General features: G+C 43.4%; 3 protein-coding genes across 13 annotated transcripts; 2 read left to right on the plus strand and 1 right to left on the minus strand.

Moving 5' to 3' along the window:
* Positions 1-246: 246 nt before the first annotated feature.
* On the plus strand, positions 247-11,699 carry ens (MAP7 domain containing protein ensconsin). Of its 9 annotated transcripts, XM_070280309.1 has the most exons (16): positions 247-360; positions 890-943; positions 1,060-1,221; positions 2,329-2,585; positions 2,650-2,789; positions 2,929-3,044; positions 3,526-3,798; positions 4,520-4,660; positions 5,385-6,053; positions 7,263-7,436; positions 7,494-7,660; positions 7,715-8,572; positions 8,631-8,858; positions 8,916-9,289; positions 9,405-9,565; positions 9,627-11,699. In XM_070280309.1, the coding sequence occupies exons 1-16, from the start codon at positions 318-320 to the stop codon at positions 9,641-9,643; spliced, it is 3,834 nt and encodes a 1,277-aa protein (XP_070136410.1). In that variant the 5' UTR covers positions 247-317; the 3' UTR covers positions 9,644-11,699. The 9 variants fall into 9 exon arrangements, with proteins under 9 accessions (XP_070136410.1, XP_017101330.2, XP_017101332.2 ...); XM_017245841.3 differs by lacking the exon at positions 1,060-1,221; XM_017245843.3 differs by lacking the exon at positions 1,060-1,221 and having other exon boundaries at positions 5,385-5,744.
* An 832-nt stretch (positions 11,700-12,531) lies between these two features.
* Chd64 (calponin 3) lies at positions 12,532-20,907 on the plus strand. Of its 2 annotated transcripts, none has more exons than XM_017246006.3 (3): positions 12,532-12,792; positions 19,627-19,968; positions 20,035-20,907. In XM_017246006.3, exons 1-3 carry the CDS (start codon positions 12,739-12,741, stop codon positions 20,203-20,205), a joined length of 567 nt encoding a protein of 188 aa, XP_017101495.1. In that variant the 5' UTR covers positions 12,532-12,738; the 3' UTR covers positions 20,206-20,907. The 2 variants fall into 2 exon arrangements, with proteins under 2 accessions (XP_017101495.1, XP_017101496.1); XM_017246007.3 differs by lacking the exon at positions 12,532-12,792 and adding an exon at positions 19,501-19,560.
* A 368-nt stretch (positions 20,908-21,275) lies between these two features.
* Ack (activated Cdc42 kinase) lies at positions 21,276-27,405 on the minus strand. Of its 2 annotated transcripts, XM_017245904.3 has the most exons (3): positions 26,516-27,405; positions 23,606-24,747; positions 21,276-23,545 (listed from the first exon to the last, which is right to left on the minus strand). In XM_017245904.3, the coding sequence occupies exons 2-3, from the start codon at positions 24,742-24,744 to the stop codon at positions 21,529-21,531; spliced, it is 3,156 nt and encodes a 1,051-aa protein (XP_017101393.2). In that variant the 5' UTR covers positions 24,745-24,747; positions 26,516-27,405; the 3' UTR covers positions 21,276-21,528. The 2 variants fall into 2 exon arrangements, with proteins under 2 accessions (XP_017101393.2, XP_070135587.1); XM_070279486.1 differs by lacking the exon at positions 26,516-27,405 and having other exon boundaries at positions 23,606-24,804.
* Positions 27,406-27,410: the final 5 nt, after the last annotated feature.

Below are 27,410 nucleotides of genomic sequence, written 5' to 3' on the forward strand. Positions count from 1 at the left end.
CAAAACGGAGGTTTTTGAATATTTCATCATTTTCCAACACCAAAATTTAGACCAAACTCTGTTAACAGCTCTGTTAAGTAGTTTGGTCAGTTGGTCGTGGTGTTGTAAAATTAGGGGATTCCCCTTGACTGGGGAGTTTTTATATATTCAAAAACTCGATTTTTCGGCACGAATACATTAAATTTTAAATTTTTGAATTTAGAGGGAAATCGGGATTTTTTAGTTGGTTTCCGTGGCTAGCCGATAGATTTTGAGGGGAAATCAAAATCGACATCTGGCAACACTGCCTATTCTGACAACACTGGAACAAATGAAACATGGCGAGTCTTGGCCACGAAAATTATTCGAATAATCCCGAAGGTACGCATTGAAAATAGCCCCAAAAAGTGCAAAGTCAAAGGATAAGCCTGTGCGCGTACGGATGATGTGGAGGCCGTCGAGGAAAATCGCGTAACGGACCGTTTTCCGTTGCCACAAAGTGCTGGTCGACTGCGCAGCAACGGCACTCTGAGTGAAAAACCAAAAAAAAAAAAAAATACGAAAAAAGAAGTGCCTGGCAGTCGGATGGGAGAAATTTTGATGCCGTGTGTTCTGTGCTCCCCCAACCGAAGTTTGAGTTTATAAATAAGTCCATGTTTCCAGAGGATAGAAAAACATTTTCCGTCCGACGTCGCTGTTGCGGTCGCTTCGTCATCGCAGCTGCTGCGCTGCAGCTGCGGCGTTAGCTTTGTCGTTTGTTTGTTTGTGTGTGTGTGTGTTTATTCGCCTAGCCTGGCTGGCTGGTGGCCTGGCCTGGCCGTCCAAATTGATTTTCCGCACTTGCCTGCCAGGAAACTCCGCACAATCGGATAAATGGAAAAGCACACTCACAGCCTTTATCTACTTTCAGTGGAAAACACATCCAAGCGAGCCGACAGCCGCGAGGGCAGCGCCGAGCGTAAAGGTGAGCATTTGGGCACTTTCGTGGGGATTATCATTTCGGTTACATAAAAAAATTGGCACTACCAAAACCAAAACATCACACAGCAGGCACTGTATACACTCTAAAATTAACTCCAGCCCACGCACTTAAATCTGCATTCGCACCATCAGCCGCCATGTCGGAGGCCAATGCGTTGCCAAAGATCTCCGCCTGCGGCGTCAGCGCCGGCGCAACTTTGCATTGGTTTGCCCAGGTGGGCGGGCCGAGCACCAGCCACGGCAGTGAAGACGACTCTCAAGGTAGTTGGCATTCCGTACCAACGCAAAACCCCACCCGCCTGCTCCCCCAGTTCTTGTCGCATGATCTCACTAACCAAATGGGTCCCATAGGCCACCTTATCTGGGCATTAATCCTCTGATATTCCACCTGACATGTCAGTTACAAGCCAGAGAATGTAAATAAAATCTTCTAAAGTCGGTAGAAGTCAAAATATCTTAATTTTTGAGTCACTAAGGTGTCTATTTTTTTGTCTTTAATTGATAGGAAATTTTCAACAAAAAGGGGGATAGTTCTGCTTGAAGCTGCACCTTAAAATGTTTTTCCCAAAAGTAGAGACTAGAAACTATAAAATCCATCATTAACTTTGGTATCTAATTCTTACAAAAAAAACCTTCACCTTACCCTATAGAGACAGTTAATATCCCTAGTATTTAACTGTGACCTTGCCTGCTGATAATTTTCCATTTGCTAGAACATTTTCACACCTAAAACGGCTGACAAGATTGACTTGCAGTTGTTCTTTGTAGTCTCACTTACGTCATTAAATTCCAAAAATACTTCTAACCGATAACCGCGATAACAGCCGGTACTGTTTTGATTATATGCAGACTTTTACAGTCAGCCGCATGCTAATATTGTTATTATTATTATTATTATTACCCACCATTCCCCCCCACCCGTGGCAGCCGCATTTTTCCGCCTCAATGTCATTTCAATAGAACAAAATGTACGCTTGCATTTGCTTTCTATTTTTTTTTTTTTTTCGCAAAAGTGCGAGAAGGGATCAGCGGGGGCGTTCTGTAGTGGCCCCTGTAGTTGTGTTTGTGTGTAGCTTCAGTGCTAGTTTGTCAATTGACCCACAAAGCGAGCGTACATTCGGCCATGACGTCAGCCACTTCTTGTAAGTAACTTGCCGGCAAGAGACCAAAAAAAAAAAGGGGGGAAATAAAGCAGATTTTTATTGATTTTTTCGGCCACAGGTAGCAACCAGACGACGAGTTCTGGCCTTTATTTGCCTGCGAAATGAAAATGTTTACTTAATTACGAGTTTAAACCGCTTGATAATGCTACCTGATTGGATAACCATTCAATAACATACAAACTATTCTATCATCTACCTATTTTAGCGTCCAAAGACCGCGAGGAGAAGCTGAGGTACGCCCGCGACCGACAAAATGAGGAGCGACAGCGAAAGATCGAGGAGCTGCGCGCCCAGGCAGAGGCCGCCCAAAGGTATCGCGAACAGAAAGAGGAGGAGCGTCGGCGCCGCATCGAGGAGATTCGCGTCCGGGACACAGAAAAGCGCCACCAGGTGGAGGAACGCAAGAAGGCCATAGTCGAGGCCGAAAAAGAGCGTCGCGAGTACATCCTCAAAAAGAATCTAGTATGTATTTTGCAGAAAATAGTTATATATTTATGATTCTATCTTTTGTATTATTCCCCAAAAGGAACGCGACTCCCGAATAGAAATCAAGAAACGGGACAGAAACTCTATTGGCTTTGCGTTTGGCTCGTCGACTCCTCGCCTGCTGGATGTGCCCGCGGATTATGGTCTGGTATCGCCCAGTGCCTTTTGGGGTCAGCGGAGGTGAGAGACCGAAATACTGACCAGAGGATGACGTGATTTTATTAAAAAAAAAAAAACTTTTTGTTATGTAGACTATTATTGTGGATAATTAGAGAATATATAATTATAATCTTTCATAAAAAACAAATCTTTGTTTTAGGTCCACATCCATATCAAACGTTGCCGGCGCCACGCTCTCACGTCGAAGTTCGGAGCGAGAACTTGCCGACAGTGGTGCTAAGAAGCGTGCCTCATCCTCGACGGATCGACACGATGGTGAGTCCCAGCTGCCCATTGGCGGCATCTTGAATCGCCCTCCAAGACACACACACACTAGACACACACCATGCAGAGAGACACCACAACACACACACACACATAATGAGATTAAATTTTACTTTGCAGTTATCGTTATCGTTGCCCTCCTAGACACTTGTAACTATTGTAATTGACAAGAACCCAGTTATTTGTTATTTTTTTCAATGTGCCCCACAATTTAGAGATTCTCTTACTGTACTATCTCCCACTGTGCCCAGTTTTTTATTATAATTATATTATATAGACACCCCCACCACCTGCCACTTCAGGTACTCTCACATATGGCACTACCACCTTTCAATAGTTTTTTTGTTTTTTATTTTTTGATTTATTTTCGAATATAATTTTGCACCCAAAAAGCAAACAGCAGTCACACCTCTAAAGATCACCTTTCTTTTTAAAAAACAAAAAACCGAAAAAATCGCGCATTCTCACACAGATCACCGACGTAAATCTTCGTCCATGTACGAGGTGTTCAATTGGGGCTATTCCAATGATGAGCCGCCCAAGCGCTTCTCGCTCTCCATTGCCGGCAGCGAGATCAATATCGATGGGCCGGCGCCACCTCAGCGTCCCCCAGCGCCCACTTCTTCTTCTTCTACTTCTGCTACCAAACAAACAGCGCACAGACCCCATCCACCAACTACAACAACAACAACAACTAGCACCACAACTACAGGCCAAAACTACAACCATAACTCGTATCGTAAGGGTGAGGGTTCTACTCTTCTGCTCCACGTTCTTATGCTCCACGTTCTTAATTCTTTTAAAACTTACCCCATCGTTCTGACCCTGAATCTTTATTGTTTTTACCGTTATATTGTAACCCCCAAGTGACCTTAACTTAACCTTGTAATCGTAACCCGTAAAGCCCGTCGTAAGCTCTTAACTACTGTCCCGTCTAACCCCTAAGAATCGATGGCATGTTTCGCGTCTGATTCCCCCAGTTTGCATGATTCCCCCAACTGATCTGCCTTGTCTATAGCTCTGATCCTCTGTTTTTTTTTATATATCCCTGAAGATGATTGTAAAGATATTTAAGTTGATTCCTAACAGCATGGTTCTCTTTTTTTTTAGAAAAGTTTTTACAAAGGGCTCTATAAAATATATGATTTGAGAATATAGACTCTATTTTTGAGGGTTCTTTGTAAGAATTCTAATAAAGTAAAGATAGGGACTTATATCCAAAGAATATATATTATTATCTGAGGATTATAATATATATCCTTACTATAAAAGATCTCTTTGTAAAAACTTTCTTTTTCTATATTTTTGTTAGCTATTTCGCTTTGATTTTTCTCGTTGTTAGTGCATAAGTATATTTTGTTGAGGTCGAAATCAGTTACCATTTCGATATTGCATCTGAAAATCAATCAAGTTTCAAAATCATAAATGCAAAAAAGAAAAACCCAAAAAAAACAAAAATATTGCAGAAGATAACGTTGATACATCACCCATGGTGTTCCGAAGCGTTTACCGCAGGAAAACGGACCTCATGCCGACAATACCCAGCCCCCGAGACGGGCATTATGGTTCGCGAGGCTCCCTGAGCACCACGCCGGCCAGAACCCCAGGTAAGATTCACCCAGAAGGCTCCTCCCACCAACCCACTCCATCTAGCACACACCATACACCAATTCTTCAATAGCTATCATGATCATCCTGCGATCTCAGCTTCATCGTCCAGCTACGCATCATCAGCTCTCCATTCTCCTACGTACATTTAGTTGTGTTTTTCCTTTGGTTTGACCATTTCGGACCAAGTTCGGACCGCCAAAGACCTCTCCAAACCCCCCGACTATGATTCTCTTGTTGCCTGGGAGCTGCCCTGCTTGGGCAGAGAGTGGAAAAAGTGAAATTGAAAACGAAGTAAAAGGAGCACACACTACAGCCTCTCCTCCAGCACAACACTATGCCACACTGAACTCTGTTCTTTGCACAAAAATACACACACACTCTTCAGAACACACACACCTACTCTTCAAAGCACACCCACTTGTAAAAAGCCATCCACTTTGTAGCCCAGTTTGTCCACATATCTTTTTTTTTTCTGTGCCGTCTTCCTGTATCTAAGGTGGCCATCGAAGTAGTGGGGCGGGGACCTCATTTCAAAGAATGAGAACAAGGTTGGATCTCTATTGTCCATCTGAAACCTATCCTCATATTTTGAAATATACTCTCCCCCCACTATTGAGAGCTCCACCATTTGTAGACATATAAGTGTAGCTAAGGTGCCACAGCCAGAGCCGGGCTAGAACCGATTCAAGAAACCATTTACAACTTTCAACTGAACCGCAGGACGTGCCTACTCGATGAACCGCCTGGACCAGCTGGCGCAACCGATACGCCGCAACGGAGAGCATGTGCGTGCCATTCTGGAGCGGGAGCGACGCGAACGAGAACTGGAGATGCTAGACGAGACCTCCTCCCTTGGCGGGGGCCGGCGCAGTGCCTCCGGCAGTGCTCGAGCACGGCGGGCGGGCAGCGCCGGTAGCGGTAGTTCCAGTGCCGCCGGCATCATGTCCCGCAGCATGACCCACCTGGCTGGTGGCGGCGGCGGCGGAGGAGGCTCGCGCGGAAAGTACTCCCTGGGCGGCGGGATATCGACCAGTTTCCGGCCATTGGGCAGCGGAGCCGGAGGGCAGCGCGACTCGACCAGTAAGAGCATGACCCAGATTAGCAGTTGGTCGGTTTATGGCAGCACCACCTCGACACCACCCAACCACCACAATCTGCACCGCCAGTCCACACTTGGGCTGCAAACTGCGGCAACTAAGAAATACCTCCAGTCATCATTTGCCTCAGCCTCATCCTCCGCATCCTTCCGCTCGAACGCGAACCTTAAAACGACCGGGCGTGGCCAGCAGCAGCAATATGCGATCTCTACTAACCCCCACCACCGTTTTCTCGATCTCGATCCCAACTCATTGTTGCTCATGAACTCTGCTAGTTTGTTAGTGAATGCAGGTGTGTGCGATTAAACCAAAACCGAAATCATACATTTCTCGAACTACCAAGAAAACACACCACCAACACCAACACCCACACCTACACCTACTCTATACACTGAAACTAAATCGAAATCCTCTCCAGATTGCGAATAGTGTTGTAGCCATTTACCCATTTCCTCGAGTGTCTAGCGATAGCGAACCACTACAAACCACATCAAAAAACTGAAACCAGCCAGCTAGCACACCACAATTGGCTAACTTGAACTTTCACCACCACACCACCACCACCAACAACAACAACACAACACCACCCACATAGGCTTTGGTTATCCCCCCCAGTAGTTGTAGATCCATAGAGAACATACGACCGATACGAGGTTGTCTTCAGTTCATCTGAGCAGCAATTTGTGATGCGAATTATTCACTTCATTAGATCCATAAAAGGAAATCCATTTGCATACCGATCTGCATACATAAAGAAACTATTTTTTAGGCCAAGCCATTAAAAGACTATCTATTTTACGAATATAGTTTGTTTCACGATCTTGAGTTCCTATTTTGTTATTTTTAAACTAAATAGAAAGCTTAATTATCTCTTAGTTTATATTGAAAATTAGTATTCAATGAGTTAATCACCTTGTTTAGTAGTTAAAGCCTTACCATATCCCTAAAATCATAAAATCATATATATTTTTGGGGTTTCCTCGGTCCATATTGTCTGCTGCGTGTCGCCATCTGTCGGTCGTTTTGTTCGTATGTATCTTTAGTTTTGGAACATTATTATTATTTGATTTATTTCACGGTGAAGATCAGTCATTTATAAACTTATGGTTATTATTTCACATCCCCTTTAATACACTCTCATATCTATAGACATAAGGATAACACATTTGTGATGGGTTCTCCTCCTCCTGGTATTTGGTATATATGTTTATTGGTCCCCTGGTTTTTGTTTCGTGTCTTCCCCTCATTTTATTTGCTCGCTATGTGACCGGACCTCCATCCGATCTGTCTATTGGTGATTTGATTAACCTGTGTCTACCTTTGGTTTTGTGTTATCCCCCCGTGTAATATGCCCTGCAGTAATGGTAAACTCTGGTGACGGTCCAAACTCACGTACGCTTTATTTGGTGCTCCACATAAGCTCATCCATAATATTCTGACACCCCTCCCCCTTGAAGTTCCCTCTCCCAGCGACGGTTCTAATCTTGGTTTGATACTCTAGGCTCGCGATCGGGAAATGCCACGCCCGGTGGACACTTCAACAGCTCAAGGCCCGGCAGCGCCATGTCCACTTCGACAAATATGTCCACATCCGGTCTGGTCAACAGGCGACCGGCCACAGCGCCCAGGAAGCCAAGGCCCGCCAGTATCGCTGGCACGGGCATGTCTCTTGAGGGTAAGCCTATCAAGCCATCAGATAGTACAATAATAATGATATATATTCCACTTTCAGAGATCAACAAGCTTAAAAAGGAGCAGAAGCCGCCCGTTAAAACGACAGCCGCCTCGCCGTCCGCACAAACGACCCCCAAACGAACACAGAACCTTATGTCCACCTCCATGATCGTGACCTCCAGCTCATCGCGGCAGAGTGCCGAAAAGAAGACTCCCTCAAAGAGAGTAAGTTCTTGCCACAAAAACCTGTACCCAGTTTTAATTTATTTTATTTTCAAGGAACCCTTGGTGCCCAAGGCAGCATCTGCTTCCAAGGCTCTGCCAAATCGCACCGCAAGCTCAGAACGGATCAGCCGACTCAGCAGGGAACCCAAAATCAAGGATAACTCTGCCATGACGAGGTCTATGATCGTCACCAGTAGCAGTTCTACAACAACCACCACAAAAGTAGCTGCAGCTCCAGCTCCGGCTCCCGCTCCTGCACCCGCACCTGTACCCGTTGCTGCACCAGCTCCGGAACAGAATGGAGTGGCTAAGGTGGCTGAGAATACCCCCGCAGAGGTGGCAGTACCAACGGTTGCAGTTATTGCCGAGACTCCCGTTGCTGCGCCTGCAGTGAGCAAGGCTGAAAAGGAGGCCTTGAACTCTGAGAAGACCGAGGAAGTGGCTCGTCAGGTAGAGGCAACAGCTGTGCCACCAGAGACAGAGGCCGTCTTCCAGATTGCCTCTGTTAATGTGGAGGAGAAGTCCGACGAGGGCACGGAGAAGGAATCCAGCCCCAAGCCACAGGAGCCAGTTCAGGTTGTCAGCAAACAGTCGCGGAGCAAGGAGAACTCAGAGGTGCGAGAGTTGACGCCGCCGGAGGGGGCTGATCTGATGACAGCATCGATGATGGCCAAAAAGATCACGACCGAGGAGGAAGCCAAGGCCGCTTTGGCCGAAAGACGACGCCTGGCCCGCGAGGAGGCCGAACGACAGGCGGAATTGGAACGCCAACGACTGGAGGCGGAGCGCCTGGCCGAGCTGAAGGCTCAGGAGGAGGAGGCCGAGCGCCAGCGCCTTTTCGAGGAAGAATCTATGCGACTGGCCGAGGAACAGCGCCGTGGTGAGGAGGAGCGCCTGCGCAAGGCCATCGAGGTAATTGGGGAAACGCCCATACAAGGAACAATGGATAACATTTTCTAATTAATTCCAGGAAGCACAGCAACGCGAGGAGGAGGAGCAGCGTAAGCGTGAGGACGAGGAACGACAGCGTGTGGAGCGAGAGGAGGCCGAGAAGAAGGCCAAGGAGGAGGCGGAGAAGCAGCGCGTCGAGGTGGCCGAGCGACTCAAGCGTGAGGAGAAGGAGCGCGAAGAGCGCCGCAAGAGAGTCGAGGCGATTATGTCGCGCACCCGCAAAGGAGGAGCCGCCGCGCCCTCCAAGGTAAGTGGACACCTACCCCCTTTATGGACTCTCCTTTCATGAAATGTATCCTTTTAGGATGGTAGCGACAAAGCAGCTCCTGCAGCCACGGCACCTGCGAACAATAGTAGCAGCAACAGCGACACCAACAGCAGCAACAATTCAGCTGGCGGTTCGCCCAGTTCTGCAGATGCCACGCCCACGCCAAATGAAACGCCTGCAGAAACAGTAACTGCCTCAGAGCCGCCCAACAGCCAGGCAATGTATGAGCAATCGGTGCTAGACAAGCAGAACTCGCTCATCAACAGCTTCTCGACGATGATAATCGACGAGAATGCCAAGAATCTGCAGCAGGTTAGCAACGGCAAGTTGCTGGCCGATTTCGAGGGAACCAACACAGTCCCAGCGGTGGCCAATGGCAATGGTCATATCGAGAATGTCAACAACAAAAAGTAAGGGTTTATTCTATGGTGTTTGTTTATAAAGAGGCTTTGGTTGGAGAAACTTTTGAGAGAAGAAACTCGATTCTTATCTTTATATAATGCCATTCTTTCCCATTCTTTATAGCGACATTAACCTCCTGCAGGATGTTGTCGCCCCAGCTGCCACTCAGCTGATCGACCTGAGTATCGAGTCACAAGATCTACACTTGAACAATAACAACAGCTTGCTGACGAGCACAGCGGCAACCACCACGCTAGTCACTGCTGATAGTCACGAGAATAAAGGTTACTATAACAAAATACTTTAACTAAAACCCATCTAATATATCCCATTTTTAATAAACAGATATATCGTTGCTGTGAATTGGATGAGAAAACCAAACCTGATTGTTTTCTAAACCTAAATCTTGATATAGCTAAATGTGTGTGGAGTTGGAGTATTTATTAATAGGATGAGATCTACATAGGAATGCGAGAAGAGTGGAGAGTGCGACAAATTATGGTTACTAAAAAACAGGAAAACATAAAAGCTTATAAACAACCTATATACATAAACGTAAAGATTATATAGATAGATCTGAATCGGAATCGGTATCAGAACGGGGATTGAGGGTGAGCCTGTTTTACGAGCTGCAGCAAGTAAAAAATTAGTTAAGAACTAAGACAAACACTAAGAGAAAAAGCGAGAGTGATGGAAACGAGAGTTGAACTGCCCGAGAGTCGGGGGTATCCTTTGCGAAGCAATTCTATATCAAAGAAATCTGTTTGTGAAGCATATAACTAAGCTAATGAAACAAAAAAAAAGGAAACATTTGATGCAATTTCTAATCTAATTAAATTACGAACTCGCTTCAAAAGTTGAAAGTGCATGCTTACATTGAGTATAACTTGAGCCTGCTGGAGGATGCAGAGCAGAGCAGGATGAGCGCCGTTCAAGCGCAGCGTATATAATTGAAAATTATATAAAAATTAGTAGACACAACCCCTAGTTTAAAGAACAATGCGAGATTCGGATCAAGAGGATCACCCGGAGATTCTGAGATTGCCCGAAGCGAGAGCAATAAATGAAAGGAATCAAAGATGCAGACGCGGTATCGACCATACCATTATAACAACAACAACCCCATCCACATAGGAATCCGCATCCACAGCGCCTCACTGCTATTTTTTTCGCCCAACTTTGCACAGTTGTTCTGTAAGTTAAGTTTACTACGTTGAGCCAACGAATCGTGCGGTATTATTTATTAAAAAAACGAAAACGAAACCAACAAAAAGAAGCTGCAAAAAAAAATAGAAAATGGAAAATTCAATTGAAATTATTTGCTGATACTGATAGCTGAGCAGCTCCATGTAGTTTGCCTGAAAAAAACATTCAAAACCAACAATCGTCAGTACACGGATATACAATCCATAAACACCCACTGTAATCACAGATGTCAGTGCTTGATACAACATATACCATATATATATATCGCAATTGCCTAGATCTAGTGGAATGGGAGTTATGAACTGTTTCAAGTTGTACTATTCGTAGAAGGAGTCTAAAATCTGATTATGCTTATGTCACTTTTTTTAATTGTAGTAAAGTTCTCTGTATATTGTCTATTTTTTGCGTCTACGTCTATATATTTTTGGTAAAAAATTTTTTATATATTATACACACATTTATATTTGTAATTGTATTTATCCATGTGCAAAAATAAATTATGATGATTATTTTTAAAAACCCTCGTCGTCCCCCTGATAAGCATGTGCATAACAGATTGTAAAAAAAAAATATATCTCTATATCTCGACACACACACACAACACACCCACATGTATCTGAGCGAAAGGGCCTTAACAGTTAGTAGGATGCATGATCGATATATAGATCGATTATAGAATGATAGATCAAACAGAGTTAATGAGAGTTCACGTTTCGAGCGTTTCGCATGCGGAAACCGTTAATAGATTAATATATATATATTATAATGGCAATATGTGTATGCAACTAATAAACTCTAACTTTTAGTAAATTACTGCTTTCCTATGTTGTAAACCTAATGGAGATATAATCAAAAACAAAAAAAAAACAAACAAATGAAAAAGAATTAAAAGACAACCCACACATGTCACATGCCACACTCAAATGTGTTATGCTACCACACGAAGCTGCATATAAAAACAGAAACCTTTTAAGATCAAGCTGAATTATGTATATTTAATATTATATATATCAAAAACACCCCACACGACAACACAGAACAACAAATTATACAAGCAATTCCCCTATTTATTTAGATCCACACTAAACACTAAAGAAATTCGCTTCTTATCGTAAAATTAAAAAATAAAAAATTGCATAATTTATATGATTACCTAAACGAAATATATATTTATGTGAATAAACTGTAACTAATTCTCAAGGCAAAACTAAACCCGAATCTCGCTATATTCTTGGTTTCCAGAAGAGTCTCCCTGAAATGTCATGGTCATCCGATTGGAATGCTGGGCTAGTAGGGTGTTTTTAAAAGATAACACCACGGGAACATGGGAAGCACGATGTTTGGTAATAGAGTGGAATTTTTTTTATACATTGTTGTGGATATGTATCTTATCAGTTGGCTAGCCTTTTAAATTTGGATCACCAGAGTAGCCTTCTATATATTTTGAAAACATCAACCGTTTAAAGAAGGCCTATGACATCACCAGCCAGTCTCCCAATGTGGCCCAAACAGCTGACTGATAAGCCGCAAGAGAGCCAGAGCGGGCAAAACTAAGCTTTAGTTTGCTCTCTTTAACAGTGATGCCAAGTTAGCTTTTAAAAAAATAATATAAATAAAATATTTTTAAATTTATTCAATGACATAACAAAATAAAGAGCTAATACTTTAATTTTAATCCACTTGATTTTTTTCGAAAAAAATAAAACATTTTAAATAAAACTATAAAATAATAGAGGCTTTTAATTATTTTTGACTAATTTTTTTCTAAAAATAGGTTTAAACTTTTAATACTTTAATTTGTTTTTATCCCAAAAATGCCCTTACTTGCACAATACTTTTAATCCTGTCTTTGGAAAGTACTAAATGAGTGAAAAAACTTTCCATAATAAGTGCTTCCTCCAAAAATACCCCCAACTCTTAAAATTTAAGTCTAACACCTCTCCTTTTATTTCAAACTCCACTCTGGCGATAAAGAAGCCGATCCGGCAACTCTAGCGCGAGCAAAAGCTCTGGCTTTGAGAGGTTTCCTCGTGCTCCACGTTGTTGTGGGCATTCAAATCGTAGTAAGCTCTCGTTCCGAACGGTCGCAACCTAAACTTGGCTCCAAAGACCCCTGCGCTCCGTTTCATTTCGCGGCAAACAACACACATTCCAGTGCACAGTGCAACGCGCCCAAGACCAACCTACATTTTAACCAAGTCCCTGCAAGCCCGTTTCTCCAGCCCAAAAACCACTACTCTTCAGTAACGCCATGTCGTCCAACCGAGCTCCCAAGTCTGGTTTCGCTGCCGAGGCTCAGCGCAAAGTAAGTACAATCCAACCAAAAAAAAAAAAACCTCCAAAACAACACAGTAAACAAATTGCCAAAAAAAAAACAGCTTTTTGGATATGCTGGGGATATGCCATTGGTGTTAGTGAGTTTGGAGCTGCATTGACTATATTTGGCAAAAGTTTTATCTGCTGGTTAAAAAATTAGCTAAAAATGGTCTCGAAATTGCCAGCGTCTAACAAGGAATGACCTCATTTCGCTGATAAGTCAAACAAGTCTACATAATATAGATTGTACGATACAATACACAAAAGATTGTGTGTTGCATGCCTAATGTGTAAGCTTGAAGATGATTTAGGTGATTTTAAGTCATTGAAAGTTTTGGGTGATTCAATGGAAATGAATCTTACTAGCTGAGGGACTATCTCAGTAGTTTAATTAAACAAGGAAATACCTATTCAGATATTAATAGGTCATTGAAAGATTGAAGACTTTGAACTCTGACAATAGAGCTTCCTAGTAAGCTCTATCCCTATAATTGAAAACATTAGTTCCGTCCATTAGGAGCACTTTGCATTAAATGCACTCATACAAATGCATCCAATAAGGGGGGTGGGGTTGGGGGATACTGGTACCCTTCGACAGTTTAGCCCTCGTCGAGTCGGGGTTACGCAATTCAAGCCGCCCCTGGGCAAGCCAGAGTGAAATTGTATATGTCGCCGGCAAAGGGGATTAAGTGCACTACTATTACAACATTGTCCAAACAAAAATGGGGGAAAAACAACAAGAAACATGGACGAATAAGATGTATACCCTTTCCAGGAAAAAGTTAGTCGATAAATTGTTATTTTTACTAAGAAGCCTTGGCTATCGGATTTAGCTTTCGCATTATTTAATCACAATATAAACAAATCTTGGAATTTTGTTCAAGTTCTATACTTACTTTCTTTGGAATACCCTGCCATATAGGGTATAAGATTACGGAAAAAAACAAAAACCTTTTCAAAAGAAAAGGAAAGCTAGTTGGTATTGACATTTCAGCTCCAGGCCGTTCCGCAAGCGCAGCTGCTGGCGCGATTTTAAACTTCAAACCGCGATCAAATGCCTCCATATCCCCAGGAGCCTCTAACGATGATGTCACCTCCGGCTGCCTCATCCATCTCCTGCTCGTCCCTTACCCCCAACTATTAGCGTCGTTAGTTGTGAGGTTTTTTTTTTTTTTTAATTTTTTTGAATGACGAGACTTTGAATGCGTTGCCGGTAAAATGAAGCTTATATATCTACACAGAGAGAAATTATTTAAGATTTTTTTTAATAGAATTATAGTATTCAAAATTGTAGTTGTAAGGTGATATAAAGATATATATTTATAGTAATTTGTATAAAAATTATTTATTAAATATAATAGTTATAGAATTTTCTTTCTGTGATCTTTTGAAAAGGGTTGAGGGGGGCAACCGCGATAGCAGCACCTTTTCCATCACTCAAACTAACACACACAAGCACTTAAAAATGTGTATATATATATACTATATAGCGTAAGCAAACAAAAGTAAGGTAAAAACGTAAGAAAACAAAAATTGTTATTTGCCTCCTTGGTGGGTTCTCTATAATGTTCCCCGACCGACACCCGTTCATGTGTGCCAGTGTGTGCCGTTGTGTCGGTTATATTCTTTCGACTTTTATGGCCACTCACCGACAAATGGGCAAATATCTCAAATTTCGGCCAGGGGATCCGGATCCGTGTCGCCCCTTCTGGATTGCAACAGCAACCAACCCTTTCTTAATTACAGTACCATTTCTCAGACCTCAACTACAGACTGTCACATAAACAATAAGATATCTATGGACTTCAAGTTACAAACACAAATTGTTACATTTTTGTTGGATTGGTTTACGAGTTCCAATGAATATTTACTTGTAACGAAGGGGGTTCACATTTTCCTAATTTTCTCATTTTACTTCAAAGAAAAGATTTAATAATAGTTAGTCGTTTTTAGGAAAGTCTTTGTAAAACTTAAACTTCTAACTGTCATATTAGCCGAGATATATCTAGAGATATTGCCATAAATATTTACTAGTGACGAAATAGTTTCACTTTTTTACTTATAAGAAAAGTTTTAGAATAGGATAGCATCTTAAACCTAAACTACCCACTAAGATTACTTTTACTAAAAGATGTTGACTAGTTAAAAAAAAAAAATTTACTTGTAACGAAATACTTTCCCTTTTTTTTCAACTTCTCATTTTTGTTTAAAAAAAAGTTTTAAAGAATAGTTAATGTAAGAAGCTAATGTTTTTAGGAAAACTCTTCTAAAACCTAAGCTTCAAACTAATAGATATAATGACAGTTTTTAAAATAGACTGACTAGTTCCAATAAATAATTACTAGTAACGAAATACTTTCACCTGTTTTTTTTAGTTCTCATTTTTCTTTAAATAAAAGTTTAAACTTTAAAGACTAATTATAGCTAATTAAAGTAAATAGCTAATGTTTTCAGGAAATATCTTTTAGAACCTAAACTTCAGAGTATAAAATATAATGACTCTTACTAGACTACATAGTCTAGTTCCAGTTATTATTTATTAGTGACGAAATACTTTCACAACATTTTTATTTCCTCATCTATGTATTTATAAGCAAAGCTGTAAGATCCTAAAAAGCCAATGCTAATTAGAATATTTTTAATTACAATATTTTTAAGAAAATTCATTATAGCCCAGTTAGGTGGCAGTTGTTTTCGTGTTGTATCTCATCAGGTGAGGCATTGGCCACGTACTAATCACCTGGCCGCTTTTGGAGCCAAGAATCCACACTCAATTAGCGTTGAATACCTGAAAAGTATGAGTGGCTTTACATCCGCGGCACGCAATGCTGCCCCTTCCTCTTTATCAGTCGGGGGCGACACATAAATGGAACACGCGGGCCTCTGGTACTCCTATCCCCCTCCTCCTAGATGGGTACCACAAGAACCCCCGTGCTGCCGAAAAGCACTTGTTGGCCGTCGGTTACCGTCATTTTTAGATAAGCCATAAATACTATAGTGGCGGGAGGGCACAACAGTCGACACAACAATTTTATCATAAATCAAATGTTGTTTTGGATTTCCGGTGAAACTCAAAAGCACCTCCAATATATATACATAGGTGGTGGAGGAGTTTGTAGCCCACCACCCTCCACCCCACCTGGATAAGGCGTACAACTCACTCAACCTCCGGCCAAGTGACAAGCTTTCTGGCAACCTGGCCATAAACCAGACTTCAAAATCATATAATTGACCTCGTTACATTTTTGCGGATTTTGTTTATGTTTTTGGTGTGGCATTTTTGTCGTTGTTGTTGTTGGCCAAGTTAAAATATCGGTCAGCAATTGTCATGGATCATGACACATCGCGAAAGAAAGCCAGATCGGCAATCTGTATGTAGTTGGATTGGGATTGATTTTTTTTTTATTTTTTTTTTGTGGAAACTGAAACCGAAAAGCTTACGTAATGACAGTGAATCGAAGTGTATTGATGCGTCAACAACGGGCTGTACGATTCCCTTTCCGACACCATACACATTTAACTAATCATCGCCCATCTACGCTGAAATATTGCCAAAGTTCAGATCCGAGCCATAGCCGAGGCATGACATCACCGCCGATCGCTGGATGATGGCTTTAAAAAGCCATCAGCCAAGCAAAACGTGCCCCTGTCTTGGGGCTCCATGGATCCCTATCCTACGATGGATTATTATGCAATGATCATCAGTGGCTGGATGTCTAAAGACTCTGCTATACTCACAAAAATATATGTTTGCTAAATGGGCGGAAACTTCCGTCAAAGTAGCGTCTGGGATTTGGGTTTTTGAAGAGAGAAGACAGGAATGAAATTCAAGTGAAGATTTGCAAGTAAGGTTTTAATTTGTTAATGAATCAAACTTGATGAATCAATATTTTTGTCAATAATCCAACCTGAATCATGCTAAATAAATAACTAGTTATTTATGTTGGACCCTAAACTTTTCACTTTCAAGTAACGCACCAATGTAGGTGTGAATTAAATAGAATCGGCGTGGGCAGTTATCTTCTCCCAAGATAATTTTTTATTCCGAGGTTTCAGCTGACCCACAGCTTTATTTTTTTTTTGGTGGAGAAATATGCGGGAAACATGCTCAGCCAGTTTTTGGGTCTTTTTTTGAAGCCCATTTCAATTTTAATTTTAATTTCACTAAAAGCCAGAAGCCCGAAGACCAGGCTTGGCTTGGCATGTCGCGGTCACTAATGCGCATTGCGTGTGGAATCCCATCCACCCAGAACGGAACGTACTTGAAAAGATACTACTTACTAGGGAGGAAGGGGGCCCAACCCCATCAAAAAAAATTAAAATGTACATCATAAGCCAGGGAAATTAATTAGGTTCTTGAGGTTTATGATGAGCAGCCTTTCATTGTCACGCCGTTTTGTAATTGTTGGTAATCGTGTTTAATTCATCAACTGACCCATAGACCCAAAACTAAAAAAAGCTGGAGACATGGTCAGGGCCATCAGAGGGCAGGAAAAGCGTAAAGGAACCGTTACACTGACGCCATTTCTAACGGTACAAATGGTGATGACCAATTTCCCGGTTACGCTTTTAATTTAAATTTATTTTTCGCAGCTTTTTTTTCTCAATTCAACCCTGAAATTTCGAGACTCTCGATAAGGCAGCTGTACAATATGTTTATGAACATATAGTATTGTTTGTGTTTATGTACTCCATTCCCTGGCATTCGATCGTTTCGAGTATACAAGCCTCATAGCTCATAGCTCGCTAAACTAAACAGAAAAAAAAATACAAATGAAATGCTGGCTCCAATGCTGACTCATTAAAACAACGCTAAAAATATTTCCACAAATGGGGATCAGCGCTCAGCGAAGGGGAGCGAGTCGATTTCGCTATAGCTATAAGATATAGCTATAGCTATAGCTATTCTTCAACCATTTTTCAGCTGTCAGTGGACCACCAACTGTCAAATGTTGTTTTTGGGGGTCTGGAACGTGTAAGAAGCGATCGGAATTCATTAGTTTCTTAACGGCTTTTTATTTATGTATAATATGATAATATGCTAAAGCTGGCCGCAGAATCCCATAAACATATTTATTCCTAATCAAAATTTATTCATCTGGTGGCCCGAGGGTGTCAATTTATCTGCCACCGTTGATGATCATTATGATTAGAAGAGTCTCTAAGTCAGAGGGGGCCAGATTCTCCAACACGAGAAGAATGTCAATCAAAATTGATTTTATTAATTGTCTCACGCTTTTCGCTTTTTTGATGGATGTTTCTGCTTGAAATATTTTCTCTTTTCGAAATAGTCTCTAATGAACTGACCTCTGCTGTTAAGTGCTTGACCGTTAACTTCCAAAATTCGGACAAAGCAATTTGCCAAAAAAAAAGCGTCGATTGCAATTATTGATAAATACCCGGCCAGACTTGGGAGCCGGCGATGAAGCCATAAAGCCCAGACCATTAGCATATTCCTCACCCGTACCTCTGCATATCTCAATGATAGATCTGTGCTCCAAACACTAACGACAATGATCGTAAAGTTTTATGTTCTAGTCCGGGACTAGGGACTACCGGTAGAGCTATCTACCATATAGAAAAGGGGATACTTTAATAATGTGGACAAAGTGCATTCACCTCCGACAATGCAGGGGGAAAGCTTCAGACTTTTATTTAATTTTTTCATTTTTTTACTGCCTGGGGTGCCCCTTTGGACAATTTACGAGTTTGGTGGCGATAAGGAGTGGAATACCACTCAATTGGCGACAATCGCTCCATTTGTTTTCTGAGATCATTCATTTTAATAGACTTGCCGTCAGAAAATAAATCACAAAACAACCATAAAGTAATGATGTAATTTTTAAGGGAAAACCTTATAGCAAACAACTATAGACATAAAAATAATGCTATCTGTTATCTGTTTACCTTATCAATCAGGAGTTATAGTTTATCTTTTCATAAAAAAAAAAAAACAGAAAATAATGATGAAATAAAACTAAGGTTTATTGGACTTGTTGGGTTCATATCTGGAATCTATTTCCGACACCAATTCAATTCAATAAAAATAAATGCTCCGATATGACCCGAAAGTTGGCTAAACATTTTGATTTTCTGGTGGAGATCTTGATGGGGATCTTTAGTGGCAGGCCAAATTGAAACCCGACACGCAACGATTTTGCGGTTTGTTTTGGGGAATCTGGCTTTTGTGGTCTCACCAATCGCCAATCGAGTGGAAATAGAAGTGAAGTGGGGGGGCCACCAGTTGAACAACAAGTGGCTAGAGCTATGGCCAAAATCGGTGCGAAGGACGCCCAAGCGGCCGGCAAACTTAAGGCCTAATATGGTCAAGACAGACGCTCGGATATAGCTATCGGTCGGCATTGGCTAATATGGATACTTACTATTCAGTGCGAGAACAAGGGAACATGACCGGATTTTCTACACTCAGCCACCCATTATGTGAATAAAATGGGGAGTGGCGGAAAATAACTCAATTGTGCCGATGAGAGAACCCAGAATCGAGTGCAATCTTATCCTTATCGAAGCTTGAAATACAACTAACCGACGAATTGTCACGCGGGCGAGACAGGGAAAGACGTATGTTTATAACCAATTAATGATAAGTCTCTTATCAGCGATATTTGGCCAGATAGGAAAAGGGGAAATGGCCCACAAATATAATCATGCCTTGCACTTGCTCCAAGTCTCGATTGGGGCATCAGTTTGCAAAAGCCTAGCGACTGTGAGGGATTAGCTCGAAATGTACCAGTCCAAGGTTCCTAAACTAGTCTACACCTTGATTTTTAGTAATTAACTAATTAATATCCTTTTATTTTTATAGATTAACTCAAAGTACAGCGAGGAGCTGGCTCAGGAATCCCTGGAGTGGATCAAGGCTGTCACCGCTGAGCCCATCAACACCTCCGGCGACACCGACAACTTCTTCGAAGTCCTCAAGGATGGTGTGATCCTGTGCAAGCTGGCCAACGCCCTGCAGCCTGGATCCATCAAGAAGATCAACGAGAGCAAGATGGCCTTCAAGTGCATGGAGAACATCTCCGCCTTCCTCGAGTGCGCCAAGAACTTTGGTGTGCCCACCCAGGAGACCTTCCAGAGCGTTGATCTGTGGGAGCGCCAGAACCTCAACTCGGTGGTCATCTGCCTGCAGTCCCTGGGTCGCAAGGTACATATTCCAGCTATCCTTAATTATGAAATAGTACTAATAGTACTATATATTCTTGATTTTTAGGCCTCGAACTTCAACAAGCCATCGATCGGACCCAAGGAGGCTGATAAGAACGTGCGAAACTTCAGCGAGGAGCAGCTGCGCGCCGGCCAGAACGTGATCTCCCTGCAGTACGGATCCAACAAGGGCGCCACCCAGTCCGGCATCAACTTTGGCAACACCCGGCACATGTAGAGACGGAAGTCTGTGCCGCCCCACTCCCCTCTCAGACATTCCGCAATAAAAGCCAAAACCAAAACGCCAACATCTTCCGCAACCGCCAAAGTTTGGCTATCTTTGCTTTTGGGTTTCCACATATTTCACGTTTCGAGATAAATTTTGGGATGAGCCCCTACCACCCCGATAAAACATGATATGATACAGATATATATTTATGATGATACCGATTTGTATTTGTATTCAGATTGACCAGGCGTATGCTGTTATGTAATAACATAAACTACTTTAATTTAATATTATTAAGTACTCGTACATACGGATCTTTAGGATGATTTATTCTATTTTCAACATTTGCATTTGCGACGACGAAATATTAAACAGAGCACCCACACAGATCCTGTGCCATTGAAGACAGCTTCAAGTTATCCTGTCCCCATGCAAAATGAGATAATAATTGGATCAACCGATCGATAAGGAAATTGGAAAGATAATGGAAATGAAATTAGTGTTTTGATGAAAGTGTCTTCTATCTCTTAGAGTAACGATTACAATGTTGTTTCAAACTAACCACCTGATTATACCAATCAAAAAGCAGAGCATTTAAAGTTAAAACAAATCTATTTACATACAGAGAACTATATATGTATTACACACTTTTGAAGAATCTATTTTGAATAATGTCCCCTGTTGAAAATAAATAATTATTCTTTTAACATATTTTGCTGGTTTTATTATTTTTTAAGGGAGTTTTAGTAATTAAAACTTCGAAACCATATTCAGACGCAGCACTAAAGTTTGAATTGGGCGCCACAGTGTGCCCCTTTCATACGAACATGCAGCTTATCAGTACTTTTTAGTTCAGTATATTTTAGTCCCCACTAGTAGTATTTTTTAGATCATGTTTGGCGCGCAAATTCAAACAACACTTTTTATAACAATGACATAATTAATTTTATTTCAAAAAACAAAAATTAATTGTTGCATGCATTGACATTATTACTTAATTAGCAGCCAGTTCCGCTTACGATTATATTCAGCCGGTAAATAATATACTCGCAGCGGTAAAAAATTATATAGTCATCGAATAACAATTAAAAAATAATTTTATACGATCGCTTATATAAAATAGAACATATTGTACAGTCGTTGATAATGTGTTTGCATTCGGGCATCCACTTAGGAGTATTATGAGAATAATTCGAGACATCGTTTTCGATATTGGATTCGCTAACTATAGACATGAATAGAATGTGCCGGACCAGGCAGCATTCCGTGTTCAGCAATTACATAAAACTATAGCGGTTATATTCGAGCTAGTAATACGTGATTTTTGTGTAGTTAACCCGCCAGGAGCATTTCCGCGGCCACCTCCAGACTCCAGTTGCTCTGCTGCAGGGCCTGTTCACACTGGGGGCGAGCTGCCACGCCCAATCGCGCCAGCTGGTCGATCTTGTAGTGCCTCGTGGCCAGACCCACATCTCCGCTGGCCGCTCGCAGGGCGTTGCGCACATCCTGCTCCACCGCCGTGCTGCCCAGTTCCTGCATCAGTTGCTGCAGCTTTTCCTGCTCGCGACCGAAATCCGAGGGCACCGGCGCGTAAAGCTGGTGGGCTCCCTCCAGTTGCTGCTGTTGCTGCAGACGCATCTTCTCCATTCGTCTCTGGATTTGCTGGGCGGATAGCGGAGGAGGAGCCAGAGGAGCAGGTCGATGGGGCCTCAGGTAATCATCTGTGGTCACTTCGTCGTAGAGAGCAGCCCCGCTACCGTTCGGCACCTGGCCGTAGTAGGTGGATCCTGCCGTGCTAGCCGCCACTGCATCGTAGAGGGAGCCTGACGAGGCGTAGGTGTTGTTCTTGGGCGCCACTACCCGGTTGGAAATGGCCACAAACGAGTGATTGGCCTCCGGCTGCATCGAGACATGCTGGTTATTCTGGTAGATCTGCTCTTCCGGCTGCTCCCTGGGCGGCTGGGCATAGTACTCCGAGGATGTGGCCACCTGCTCGTACCATATTCGATTCACCACGCTCTGGGTAGAGCCGGCTGCTGCTGCCGCCTCGACATTGTTTTGTTTGGGCGACACGGTTGAGGAGGGACTGGAATGATTCGAGGGAACTCCATTCTTCAGGGGCGTCAGATTCTGCTTGTAGACCATGTCCTTGCTGGAATACATCTGGGTGGAGTTGCGCTGGTACTCCTCCTGCGCCCGGGTCTGGCCATTGCTGTACATGTCCTTCTCTAGCTCGGCAATGAAGGACTTGTCCAGCAGCACGCTTTCGGAAGGAGCAGCAGAAGGTTCCACGGGCTGGACTGGCTGGTTACTCAAATTAAGCTGCATGGCTGCTGACTCGAGGGCAGGTATGTTCTCCTTGTTCGCGTTGGATCCCCCAAAGAGACTCTTTCGTACGGAAGGACTACTGTAAATGGGCGCTGCCTGGGCAGGAGGAGCTGTCTCCAGGGATTGGTAGTTCGAGTTGGAGTAAAGGGCTACTCCCGTGTCCACGTTGCTGGTATCGAAGGGATCCATTTCCCTGACCGGGGTAGATAGCTGTTGATTCAGGTCTCGCTTCTGGGCGAACTCCATCGTGTTGGAGTAAGTGGGAGGCATCTGGTAAGGTGGCGGCTGCATTCGGCCCGGGGAAGTGGGTGCCCTGTTGTTCATGTCCAGCTCGAAGTGGGGTTGCTCATTGAAGTATGTGGGTGAAGCACAACGTTCTCTGGGTCTTTCGTTTTCGTCGAAAGTGGGCACATCAATGGGAGCATCCAGAATGCAAAACGAGCTATCCGCCTGCAGTGAGGAGCTGTCTCCCGCTCCCGACATCATCCCACCGGACGGGGAAATGTCGATGAGTAATCCCTCCTGCTGGAACTGGGGAGGCGGTGGCCGTTGCGGACCCACAAGGGCACCCTTGTGCTTCACCGCGTTCCTCCGCTGAAGACCGGCAGCCGCCGCTTCGTTCACCAGCTTGTTGTAGGCGAACTGCTTGCTGGACGTGGACTTTCGCTCCTTGGCATGGTTTTGGGGGAAGGCCGGTCCACCCTTCGATTGCCTGGCATCTCCATTGGCCATGGCCGCTGCTCCGCCCCAACAGAATCCAAAGGGCGAAGAGGATGACGCATTGCCCATGCTGTTCCTCATGGCCGCATCATGGACGGCGCCCACTTTCCGCTGCTCCAGCAGACTCCTCGGAAAGATTCCGATATCGAAGGTACGCTGATTCTGACCCTTGATCAGTTTAAGTTCCTGCCGTCCATCAATGATGGCTACTGTGTCCCCAGGCTCGATCTGAAGGCCCTTGGATTCGTGATAGCCGCGAGAGGCGCGCATCACGGGAGGCGACATGCTGGCAAGGTATTCTCTGAAAGGAAAGGACATTGGTTTGAATATCAAGGATTTGGAGAGTCTGCGATGGACTCACTTGAGAGCAGCGAAGGTAGGACGTTCTTGTGGCGTCTTATCCCAGCACTGCAGCATCATGGCGTAGACATCCGGAGGACAGGCATCTGGCTGATGGAGTCGCTCGCCCTCGCGATCGATTTTTCGCAGGATCTGGGAGCCATTGAGACCCACCCAGGGATCCTCGCCAAAGCTGAACATCTCCCACAGCGTCACCCCAAACATCCAGGTGTCGGAGGCGTGCGAAAACTGACGAAATCGCAACGACTCCGGGGCACACCAGGGGAAGGGCACCTTCTTGTGCTCGGACATCACATAGCAGTCGTCCTCCTGAGGCAGGGCTCGCATTAGTCCAAAGTCTCCGATCTTGATCTTGTTCCCAGCAGCCAGCAGAACGTTCCGGCAGGCGAGGTCTCGGTGCAGAAATCGTTTCTGCTCCAGGTAGGCCATGCCCGTAACGATCTGAACCGACCAGTTCCAGATGATGGTCAGCGAGGTGTGGCGGCACTGCTTGCGGAGTGTGTCCAGCAGGGATCCGCGCTCCGCCAGCTCCGTGATCATCATCATGGGCTGGGACAGCACCACGCCGTACAGCCTCACGAGATTCGAGTGGTCCAGAGCGTGCATGGCCTGCACCTCGCGGAAGAAGTCATCGATGATGCCGGGCTGGGTGAGATTATCGGACTTTAGCACCTTGACAGCCACGGGGATCACTTTGCCAGCCGGGGAGGCACTCCACTCGCCGCGACGCACCACCCCGAAGGATCCGTCGCCCAACTTCAGGCCCAGTGTGATGTCCTTCTCGTGGATGAGGCAGGTCAGCTGGGTGCCGTTGCCCTGACTGGAGTCCTTGGCCGAGGACTGTTGCTTCTTGGAGGAGGGCTGCTTGCCGCCGCCAATCAGCTTGGACAGGATGTTCTTCCTCCACTGGTGGGCCTTCTTTTTCCGCACCGCCTCCATGAGCCGCCGGATGGCCGGCTTCCCCAACCCACATCTCTCTAGATCCTCGGGCAGAACATAGTCGAAATGGGCCAGTCGGGTCACCTGCAGGTCATCGCGTATCCGGTCGAGGAACTGCTCCAGCTGCACCTCTCGCAGCAGATCTTCTAGCCAGGCCGTCTCGCTGCTCGGACTTCCATCGCCCGTCACTGTCGAGGTCATGTCCTGAAAAAACACAAAAACGAACCGAAAAGTTGAAGTTAATCTCGGCGGCATAGGGGTCTGGAATATCAGACATGGGTTAGTGGGTTACTGGGTCGTCGTGGGGCCAATGCGGTAATATCAGACGGAAATAGTGGCTCGAAATGGTCAGAAAGCAAAAGTACTCCCCGTTTATGGTAACCAAACCCCAATGGAATATTAATATCATTGCCTAATCGTATGAGGGGGAGTTGGAGAAAGAATATACCAGTAAACAGTGGCACAAAGTGGGTGTTTTTTAGAGAAATTCTTAAAAATATTAATCAGAATAATAATTTACTATCTAATCCCCATCAAGTGAGTGTTAAATTCTTAAATAGATTGATTATCTTAACCCCTAATTTCACTAACTTGTGACTAGAAATAAAACTAACGCTCTAATCAGCTCTCGAAATAAGTGCTAATTATAATTTAACAATATTTATTGGCTTTTGTTTTAATATAGTTCTCAGAACGTGTTGTTTAACATCACTAGTTTGCTAATTAAATGGAAAATATTAATAAACAAAGATACCTACATACATATATTTTTGCGTAAATGACGATTTATTGTTTAAGAAACTCAAGGTCAGTCTACCAAACTATATATAACCGATAAAGGGGGGCTCTTATTTACTATAAAAAATATAATATTACTTCTCTATATCCAACTACTTCCTAGAACTTGCTATTACTTAGAAATAATATCATTATTTTTTTTATGGAAATGTCAAAGTTATCTGGAACTTATAGCTGTTTCCAAGGGGGTCTAAGCAAACACATAAGCTGGCTTGAGGAGGATTTGTATAAATAGACCCCCAAAGTGACGTCATATTAAGGGGAAAAACGTAAACGAGTTGCGTCATCTTCCAATGTAAGGGAAGAACCGTGAGGCAAATGCTGGGGGGGTTTAAAATAATAATAAATATTTTAAAATTTTACCTACTATTTGATGAGTGTCAGCCCACTGTATCTATGCAGCTGCATTCGCAAGAAAATGATAAAAAAAAGACTGTCATTACATCGGTTGAGGAACCGGGTACGAGGGGCTTGAACTCTGGCGCGTGCCAAAGTGGAGTTTATTTATAAGTCGGTTTCAAATATTCCAGATAAAGGTGAGCAGATGGGAGACTCTGAATGAAATCCATACATACATATATCAGCCCCCCTAGAGGATTCTCTGAAAAACGAAACACATCATCGGTTCCATAACCCAGGCTATGTTTGTTGCTAATGGGTATGGTTTTATAATAGCCATATAATAGATATTAAGCTTAGTGGTAGTGGTGACAGTTTTGAGTAATTATTCGGCCGGAAACTGGAATTTGTTTGGCGGATGCCAGGGAGTGACAGTGAGAGCAAAAAAAAAGACAACAACGCCCAGTTGAGAGCAGGTTGTAGCTCATTTGTAATTTACACAAAGTATTGCTAGTGCACTGAGAAAAATTATAAAAAAATGTTAATAAAATAAAGGTATTTATAAGATGGTATATAGGGTAAAGAAAGAAAGATATTTCATAGAAATAGTCTTACGATAAACCTGGAAATCTATGAAAACCTCCGATAATTCTGATAAAAACCTCTCAAATTCCCCTGCTAGTTGGCACTCTAGTGTTATTTTTTTCCAGTGTACACGATCCCACCCCTTAACTACCGAATTCATTAACTTTTTACAACATTTGTGGCATTCCCCTGGGGGTCTTTCAAAGGGTATATATCTTTATTTCCTTTGTTATCTCCAAGCAATACTCACCAATATTTTTCAAAAATCAGAGATGATTTTTTTTTACGAATTTCTGGATGCAGCTGCTGAGCCGCTGGCGGCGACGCTGGCAGCGAAGCGTTGCGTTACTGCTTCCGTCGCTGCCTGCGGTGCGGCTGCACTTGGCTAAACTTCCTGTCTGGACGCGAACAGGTTGCCAACACAAAAGATTATGATGATGATGGCGAAAGATGGAGGGACCAAAGATGTGAAATTCAATATGCGAGGGCAGTTGTGAAGCAAGGTGAAGGACGTCGACGTCGACGTCGACGTTGGCTTCAGCGTCAGCGTTGGCGATCGTTACAGTGATGCGTATGGGTATGTATCTATGTGTGTGTGTAGGTTTGTTTACACTCTCGAAAACAACAGTTGTTGGGTTTTTCGCTGCTGAACTCGCAGGGGAGAGGTAATCAAGCCCATCATGCGGCAGCTAGCGGCCACTTTAATATATTAATTTAATGGCGCGCACACAAAACAAGCAAAAACAATGAATTCGCTTTCAACACACACCACACACTCTTTCCAGCCCCACCTGCCCCTCCCCCGCGCTGTCGTCACAGGTTTTTGCACAATTTTTCACACAAACGCATTTGCACGCTGCACACTGGCATTGGTATTTGGATGATTGTGTGTGTGTCTCTCGGTAAGGGAATTGAAAAAATGCACGAAAAACAGCAACGCAAATCCGTAATCGTAATAACAAAACCGTTTCAAGCTATAAATATGCTTCACTTCAGCCGTCGAGTACTTAGAATCGATGAGATTCGCTTTTTATTCGAGTCCAGCAGGAGTTAAAAACATCTGCAACGTTTAATTCGCGATTGAAAATGCGCGACAGCCGAAAAATGTTTTTTGCCAGCAGCTGATGCTCTGCATTTTAGCGTTA

The sequence above is a fragment of the Drosophila bipectinata genome, chromosome 3L, assembly GCF_030179905.1.
Source record: "Drosophila bipectinata strain 14024-0381.07 chromosome 3L, DbipHiC1v2, whole genome shotgun sequence".
NCBI lineage: Eukaryota > Metazoa > Arthropoda > Insecta > Diptera > Drosophilidae > Drosophila > Drosophila bipectinata.

Excerpts from the sequence above, each read along its gene's own strand:
- ens (XM_070280309.1), top strand. The coding sequence starts at position 318 with ATGGCGAGTCTTGGCCACGAAAATTATTCGAATAATCCCGAAG. Across the intron at positions 6,054-7,262 it reads TAGTTTGTTAGTGAATGCAG|GCTCGCGATCGGGAAATGCC; the intron begins GTGTGTGCGATT and ends TTGATACTCTAG. Across the intron at positions 8,859-8,915 it reads GAGCCGCCGCGCCCTCCAAG|GATGGTAGCGACAAAGCAGC; the intron begins GTAAGTGGACAC and ends GTATCCTTTTAG.
- Chd64 (XM_017246006.3), top strand. The coding sequence starts at position 12,739 with ATGTCGTCCAACCGAGCTCCCAAGTCTGGTTTCGCTGCCGAGGCTCAG. Across the intron at positions 12,793-19,626 it reads CTGCCGAGGCTCAGCGCAAA|ATTAACTCAAAGTACAGCGA; the intron begins GTAAGTACAATC and ends TTATTTTTATAG. Across the intron at positions 19,969-20,034 it reads TGCAGTCCCTGGGTCGCAAG|GCCTCGAACTTCAACAAGCC; the intron begins GTACATATTCCA and ends CTTGATTTTTAG.
- Ack (XM_070279486.1), bottom strand. The coding sequence starts at position 24,798 with ATGCCGCCGAGATTAACTTCAACTTTTCGGTTCGTTTTTGTGTTTTTT. Across the intron at positions 23,546-23,605 it reads CCTACCTTCGCTGCTCTCAA|AGAATACCTTGCCAGCATGT; the intron begins GTGAGTCCATCG and ends CTTTCCTTTCAG.